The following is an 8,673-nucleotide window of genomic DNA, read 5'->3' on the forward strand; positions in this document are numbered from 1 at the left end:
TGTAAATGAATATAGGTAGGCTAATTGATTTTCTAAATGAAAAACAACATTGACAACGTCAGACTTTTACTTTACACCTGCTCAGCTTCACAACATTAGTTGTAGCAGTGTTCATCATGGCAGACAGGTGACATTTTAGCTCACATTTATATGCACCAAAATAAAGTTTTAAGCATTTCCATGACATGAATTTATAAAAAAAAAGCAGGAGTCAAGACACAACTTCTGAGCTAAGATGTTGTCAAAATGTTTGCTAACTTACGTTTTAAACAGTGAACGTAAACAGCGACGTAAACAGTTAAGTTAAACGTTAGCTAAATAAAATCGCCTACCTTTGTTTTGTTTTGGGTCAAAAGCGACGGATTTTCACTTTCATTCGACGGACGGACGGTCAGTTTTGAAGAAACAACAAACAATCAGCGAGTCAGACAAAAGAGAGGTCGGTCGGTCGGATGAAAACTTGGTCCAGAAGCCGCCTGCTGTTCCTCTCATGGTGCCAACCTCAACCTGAACCTCCTCCTCTTCTCCTCTGTCTCTTTCTCTTTCCAGTTACCGTAACAACACAACCGTTTCGAATCCAACGGTCAGCAGCACGCGCCGCTGTCACAGAGTTCCATACAGAACACACGCGCAGCCCCGAAGTTCCACGAACGTTAAGTTACGGTAATAGTTTAGTTTTCTGACACACACACAAAAAAAGCCCGTCTCTCTTTTCGTCTGAAGGCGGCTCTCCTCCTCACCGAGTGGTGGTGGTGAAACTGCTGATAAATCTGCTGGGAGTCTCACTTTCATCCGTGTGTGTATGTGTGTGTGTGCTGCTAGTGTGAGGGCTCCATCTGCTGCACTCCGCCGGGTACAGAGGAGGATGCTCTGAGTGTGTGTGTGTGTGTGTGTGTGTGTGTGTGTGTGTGTGTGTGTGTGTGTGTGTGTGTGTGTGTGTGTGTGAGTGAGTGAGTGAGTGTGTGTTTGTTCCAGGTATTACTGCGGTTGTGGGGACCTTTGGTTTTTTACCACGGTTAGGCTATATGGGGACCTGGGGACAAAAAGGACATCCCCCATCCACACACACGCTAACATTTTTTTTTTGCACTGTTTTGCTTGTTTGTAGCCTATGTTTTTGAACACAATTGAACAACATGGGTCATGCTCACACACTGGCTTGGACCCAGAACAACCTTTGTGGACACAAAACTTAAAGTAAGAATATGTAACTTGAACACATCAAAATGACAAAAAGAGAAAAGAAAAAAAAGGTGGGGTAATGTTATAGGCTATAGGTAGCTATATAGCTAGCTATCCTTTTAAGTTGTGTTTGTGCATTAGCTATCTCAAAATTTTTAAAGGTCCACTGTGTAAAATAAGGGGAAAACACTGACATCTAGCGTTCCGATTTTATTTATCTATTAAATAATTCTATTATGAAACTCTGGCGACGCAAGATGCGACACTCTCTAAGCAAGACCCTTAAAAGGAGTATGGGCCTAAGGCTATGAAAACCAAACAGATTTTATAGCAATTATACACTTATACAAATATATTCAGGTAGTACTATATTCAGATTTTGCCAATAAACCTTGACAAATATTACACACTGTCCCTTTAAATAAATGCTTTGTGATTGTGATCTCTGCCTTAGATGAGTTTTATTTGCTCTCTCTGCATCTACCTGAGGAAGGTCCAAGACCGAAATGTTGTTTAATATAATAATGTTGCAAGTGTAGACAGTGTGCAGGTGTTTTTCCTCCTTTTTTAAAAATAATTTATTTAAAAATCTAGAGAAATCCATTATTTTATTTTATCTTTTTGTTTCATGCTGCTATTTCATCGTCAAGTAAAATATGTACAAAACATAAACTGTTTTTGGTCGTTATTTGAAAACAATTTTCATAGGTTATGATGGTGACAACAATACCCATGATTCCATGCTCTTTTTACGCCATCATCAAAACACATCTTTTGTTATTGTTTTGATTAACACTCTAGTGGATGAAATCACATACTGTTCATTTAACAAGCATTTATAATCAAACATTGGGAAAAAATTAGGCTAAGGTTAAGATTAAGATGAAAGTTTATGTTTGGGCAGAGGTGGAAAGGTTAACAACCTAGAGGCAGGAATACGCAGGATTTAGTGTTGTCACTGTAGTGTGTCATTCTAATTTATTGGGAGATGTTTCTAAGATTAACGCAGAAGTAATCTTTTGAGTTTTACTTTCTCTATATTTGATATTTCATGTGTTTAGTGACAGTTCAAAGCATGTGGACAAGTGATATATTTGCATACGAGGTCATAAATACTCCTTTGAGTTTATGGAGAATAGTGATTTGTAGGGTAAGTCCAGTTTTATTAGATACTTAACACTGCCAAGCGAACATGTAGCTTGTTTTGTGCCAGTGTGAAGCCTGTGGACTGGTCTAGTCTAGTCTTGTCTTGTCCTGTACACATGTTAATCCAAGCCAACTGAGAGTATTTGTACAGTAGCCTACAGTGCTGTCTGCTCTAACTGTGCTTGAACTTTCACTGTCTTTTTATCCTGCCTCAGGTTAAATCCACTCTTTGCTAACATAGAAGTCCTCATCATTGGGTCAATCAAGATAAAGCAATCTGATCAAAACAAGAACTCAAAGATTTTGAGCTTAACCAGACTTTTATTTCATGTGACCCCGATCGGTCCTGCTCCTATGAGTCAATGTTTTCTGTTGTTCAGTTAAATGATGAACCTAAGGGGATTTCTTTTTTAAAGAAAAAAACTTAGAGTTAAAAAAATAACCATCAATAACACTCAGTCTAATTTCAACAACAGTTTGTCTTTTCCTCTGTGCTCCTGGCCACGGCTTGACAGTCCATCCCCCAGTCACGGGGCTGACTGTGCTCTGAATAATTTGAGATACGTACAAGCAAATTGAATTTCATAGCAGCTCTTCCAATTTTGAAACAGCACATGCTCGGGACAGACCTTCCTCTATTTGCAGATGTGGCCAGAGCCTGGTGGTGGTGGTGGTTTCTTCCTTAGTTATAATTTCCCTATATTTAGCTCATTTTATCAACTGTTTACGTTTCTGGCATCATATATCACTTTTTTTTTTTGGTTTATTTACTGATTTGGTGTGGGCTCTGCAAGTAATTTCATGAGTCAATATCCCCCATGTCATTATCCCCGTAAACCACGTCATATAAAACATGTCAGATACTAAATTTCCATGAAATTGAAAACACTGTGTAATACAATGACGCTATTGGCCAGTTTATTAGCTGGACTGATGAAGACCAGATGGATGTTTGTGTTTCCCTCAAGCACGTCATCATCCGGTGTCAATATAGAGCTCTCCCTTCTTATCTCTCCCCCTCACACCATTGCTACACTGGCTCTGATGTCACACTGAAAGGGCAGTGTCGCCGCTGTGTAGCATGTGATTTGTGTGTACGTAGGTAGGTGTGTCTGTCAGATGACCTGTTTGCATGAGTGTATGAGTGAGACGCACTTCACAGAGATTTTTCAAACACTTAAATAAAAAAAAGAAGCCAGAACAGTGAAGAACTGGAAAGACACATATGGCATACATGGGTAGGACTCCAAGGTGGAGTTTTGTGGCCAGTAGGGCTCACTCCTCTTCCAGTCACAGGAAGCCAGTAGGAATGAGAGGAATGCAGTCAGGCAATACGGTGATGGAGGGAGCAGCACTTGCAGGGCAGATTGCCAAGAAGAATGAAAGAAAAGTAAGGGAGCCAAGGAAAGATAGGAGGAGTGAGAAAGTGATTAGAGAGTGGAAAAGGCCCGGGACAGGAATAATTAAGATGCACAATCAGGCAAAAGCCAACAGTGGCGTGCCTCCAGAGCTGCACAGACTCACACACTCACACACTCACGAAAACAAAAACGGCCCCGGGAGCGGCTTTTGTAGCTGCATGTGGTGCATGTGTGATTGTTCTCTCTGTTATTGACAGTTTGATGTGGATAATGTGTAATGTGTAATATCACAGGCATTGCTACAGTATTGTGAACTGCAAGACCGTGTGTAGTTATCAGTCAGACAGATTTCCTGGTAGCGGGGGGGGGGGGGGGGGGGGGGGGGGGCTGGGGGTCGACAAACAAAGAATTTGTTTTTGTGCTATCTAGGGGGTCATCCTACCGTACGTACACACACACAGACAGACACGCACACACCCACACACAGATATGCACTGACGATCACACAGAACCAAACTCGGATACACACAACACAGGCAACTCTATCTCTCTTACTCTTTCTTTGTTCTTATTTGTGTTTCTTGCCAAGTCAAATAAAGATATATTGCGGATTGAGAATTACAAATGTGATTATGATTCTGGATCCCTTTTTTCCATTCACAAATCTCTTCAGCAAGAAAAGAAGGGAAGAGAAACACAACAGATGCACCAGGACGTCTCTGGGACCAACAGAGCTGTGGTGTGTACACAGTGGAAGCATAATTAGTAGTGGGAATAGTAGAAGTGAACTAATCGAATCAGCTGCACTAATCAAAATTTTCTTACTGAAACGGATCAAAATACTGTGATCTGTGAAATGGGTCATGTGATGAACTCGGAGAGGAGAATCAGTTCAGCTCCTCAGCTGCTCCCTCTCCATCTACAGTATGTCTATTGCTTCTTATTGCTTTTGTTAAAAAAGCAATGATAAATCCACTCAGCAGCAATAACAAAGAAAATGTTAATACATTAATGTTGTGTTTACGGTTTTGCTACTATAAGTAACGTCTTAACAGGGCTTTAAATCACAACTCCTTCATTCATTCACTCATTTAAAACCACAAGTCAAAACTCAAATAAAAAAAAAAGAAGTAGCTGCAGAGAGGCAGACTTCTTTCATTTCTCACAAACTCTTTATGATAAAGGCCAATGCACGTGTTCAAGTATAGTAGCTGTAGCTATAGCAGCTGTGTGGTGACTTTGAACCGAGGAGTCGCTGGAGGCTGCTCGCAGCAGTGGGTAGCCTCTAAAGCCTTTCCATTCCCAACAGCAAAGCAAAGTCAGCCCACAGAGAGGGGAGAGATAGCACTTAACACTCGCCTAGTTTCTCTGGAAACTGACTGTGATGCTGGAAAGTGTTGCTTTACGACGCCTTCACACTCCTGTGTGCACACGTGTGGAAAAATGTCAAAACAGAGTTCAGAACAGTGTGTACCTCTTTGAGAAGGTTTGCGACGTGTCTTTGAAAACGACTATACATGTCAAACCGAACAAACCTGTGAGGTACTTGATTTCACAGAGGAAGATGTGAACTTAACGCCCTTTTGGTAAAAGTCTTATGATGCCTGCTTTTCACTAGACTATAAACAAAGTAGACGCTTTGATAGGGTTGAATGTCCAAGAGGTAAACATAATGGGAAAAGCAGTGCATATCTGATATAACTTCCGCACTCAAACTCATTTTATGGCCTGGATTGTAATGTGTGAAAAAAAGGTGAAAACTTTTTACCAAAAGCACATCATCATATTTCCTGTGGACAGTGGTTTCCATCTGCAGACAGTATTTTCTGACAGTATCTACTTAAACAGCTTCCTCTGTTACAATCCCTTTGGCAGTATTTCCCCTTTACAATTAAACTGCCCCATGACAGTACATTATCATTCAAATAAAGTTGCTGCAGATTGTTGCAGTAAAGATACTTTTCCACAAGGGGGTGGTGCTCAGGGAAATGACTGCTGTCTATTGATTTAATGGTTTCTAAACACAAACAGCCTGCTCAGGTGGAAGACACTCTTTAGTATCAAACACTCGTCTTCATCATCCATCCACAGCGCTCGCTTGACCTCCTGCCGTCATGAAGGAGTCTCAGCGGACTTGATGAGAGGTGATCTGTTTTGAATCACCGACACTTTTTGGCTTCACTCTCTAACTTCAGCCAAGTCACTGCACTGTCTGTCCTTCAGCAACTTGGAAAATGTAACGGACCAGTGCAACTCCAAAAGTCATTTTGATAATTGAAAACAAAGATGCATTTAAGTTTTGATTGGACTGACACTTAGTAGAGAAGGAAACGCCTCTCAGCGAATCATTGTTGATGGAGCTTTACTCAATTCTTCATGGAGGACCTTGACATTTTTTTTTCTTTTTTAGAGAGGGTTGGAATATGTCGCCTACACTAGACGAGTGCTGCAGATTTGAAATTGAAACACATGACTTTATTTTCCCTCTGTTCCCTCATTCGACACCCACACGGCTCGATTTAGACACTCTGTGCTGTGGCTGACTCCATCTCATCAGAGACGAGGGAGAGTTCGGTCCCCTGAGGGCCACTTCCAGCCTCCTGTGGCCTCTTAACCCTTCTGCCCTTTGACCTTTACAAACCAAACAAACTCAAAAGTTTGATGACTCAGTTATAGATGTTGACTACCCAGACTGATTGACTGCGTTGTCTATGACATTTATTTGTTGTCCCATATAATCAAACTAAATATGACAACTAATAGTGATTGTTATAATCACGTTGTTTAATATTCCTGGTGGTTCCTGCCACTCTGTCCACAAGATGACACTATATTCAACTTATTCAAAGATATATTTGAGAAAACCAGAAATTCTTTGCATTTTACATACTGGAACCAGTATTGTTTTGCTTAAAATGGTTGCATACTAGCTCAACAGTGATTAAATATCAAAACTTTCACTTTTTTCTATCAAAAGACTAAAGATTTGTGCTCTAGTTCTGACAAACACACCACAAGACAAAAGGTGCATTTGGTTAATACTCTCACTTTTTTCCCCCCGATTTTGAGATCAGACTAATTTAACTTGTTGAATTGAGAAACATTTCAGTTTATTTTTCAGGTAATGTAGAAGTTATACTGAAGAATTCCTGAGAGCTTGGACAGGGTGGCGTCTTGTATTCTTTTAGCTCTTTACCAGCTACGTTTTTTTTTCAATTTATTTTTTTTATCAGTGCTAAACTCCCTAAAACACACACTTGTGTTCATCACAGCACAGATAAGGACAACTAAATGAAACCTTGGATGTCATAATTATACCCCCATTATTTTCTCTGAGAGGACACCGAGCAGTAAAAAGTCTGATTTATTGCCCCGACAAACCACGTAGACAAGTCTCTAAAAATGGAGCAGCATGGGAGAGTAAAAATAGAGCGAAAGTTTACTGTTTTGGGCAAGAGAGCAACCAAAGGCTGAGGCCAGCATTTCATCTTATGCAGCAAGATTTATGTACAGTGCACAAAAACAAGGAAGGAGGAGGTGAAAAGCTAAACCTGCTGTACAATGGACTCTGCTAACCTTTTTCTTTCTTTTTTTTACCATCTCTCTTTGATGATGCATTTCTTTAAGCTTGTGGAAGTGGAGATGTGATGTGATGTGTGAGGCTGGTTGGAGATAAGACATTGACAACTCAAGTACTGTTAAGACTCGGTTTTTGCATGTTGTTGTGTGTTGTGACAGCACAGCAGCTTGATTGTTTCTGACCAAACTGTCTCTCTTGTCCTTTCGATGAACACTTTCCCTTTCTCATCTCTGTCTCTCTGTGCTCGTCTCCTCCTTCAGCGTTGCAGTGAAGGACTGTTGTTGTGTGTATGTGTGTGTGTGTGTGTGTCTCCTCATTCCTTGCCCTCTATTTTCTCGTGGACAGACTAGCTCTCCAGGGTGGGTGGGTCTGTTTCCAATTTTCTCCCCTTCCCTGTCCTGAGAAACAATACTTCCAAAACCAAACAAATAAAAACCAAAAAAAAAAAAAAAAAAAAGTTGTTGCTGACCACAGTTTTCCTCTAAACATTCCTGCACATTTGTATGTCTGCACGATTTTGCAGCATTTGCACTGATAACAAAGTGTAGCTGTTGTTACTCAGAGTCCAGAACAAACCTTAAGCCTCTCACAGCTGAAGCCAAACCAAAAGCTGGACTATCTGACTGCCGGTATAAGTGAGAGTGAGAGCACATAGCGAGCACAAGACTCAGATAAAACCAAACAACAACTGGACCGAAAATCTTTTAAATCTAAGCAAAACTGTGTGAACATCTTGCAGCTGGAAGACGACGACATTAAATAAAAGAATGACATATTCCCCCACTAGTGATATACTACTACTAATATCACTTTTTCCCCCTTTTTTCTCATGCAGCTGTTACACACTACATTACTACAGTACATATGAATGCAAATAGCAAAACATGTTATATCTCCTTACCAGCTCTGGGTGCTGACATCCAGTGAGAGGTCCCACTGTGCTCCCACAGCAGTCCACTCAATCACAGACGAGGCAGCAGCAGTCAGTCGGTCGGACCGGCCCACGGAGAGGAGGCTCGGGGGGGAAGAAAGAAGATAGATCCTTTTTTTTTTGCTTTGACAGGGGAGTGGTGCTGCAACGCTGGAGCCCGGCTGTGCACTGACAGAGAAAGTCACAGTCAACTGCTTGACACAACGGGCTCCCCCTGACTTTTACTGTGTTGCACTTCCTCTCATGTGAGCTCACTCTCTCTCTCTCACTCTCTCTCTCTCTCTCTCTCTCTCTCTCTCTCTCTCTCTCTCTCTCTCTCTGTCTCTGTGTCTTGCTCTCTCTCTCTTTTTCAGACAAGACACAGTTGCTCTGCCCTATCATCCCACTGTAACTTTTTTTTTTGTCAGTGCTGCCCCTGCACCAGAACCTCCGGGGAGGGAAGGGAGGGAGGGATGTGTGTGTGTGTGTTTGCA

General features: G+C 41.3%; 1 protein-coding gene across 5 annotated transcripts in view; it reads right to left on the minus strand.

The window, feature by feature from the left end:
• LOC310986540 (histone deacetylase 7-like) overlaps window positions 1-8,396 on the minus strand; it is a 42,052-nt gene extending 33,656 nt beyond the window's left edge. For 4 of the 5 annotated variants that reach the window (XM_083972484.1, XM_083972482.1, XM_083972483.1 and 1 more), the window contains exon 1: window positions 8,171-8,396. In XM_083972484.1, coding sequence (XP_083828610.1) covers window positions 8,171-8,189 — 19 coding nt within the window. In that variant the 5' untranslated portion in view covers window positions 8,190-8,396. Of the gene's footprint in view, window positions 1-332; window positions 707-8,170 lie in introns of those variants that run through there. The other variant, XM_083972485.1, reaches the window with a different exon arrangement.
• Window positions 8,397-8,673: the final 277 nt, after the last annotated feature.

This window comes from Trachurus trachurus (assembly GCF_905171665.1).
Source record: "Trachurus trachurus genome assembly, chromosome: 5".
NCBI classification, from domain to species: Eukaryota; Metazoa; Chordata; class Actinopteri; order Carangiformes; family Carangidae; genus Trachurus; species Trachurus trachurus.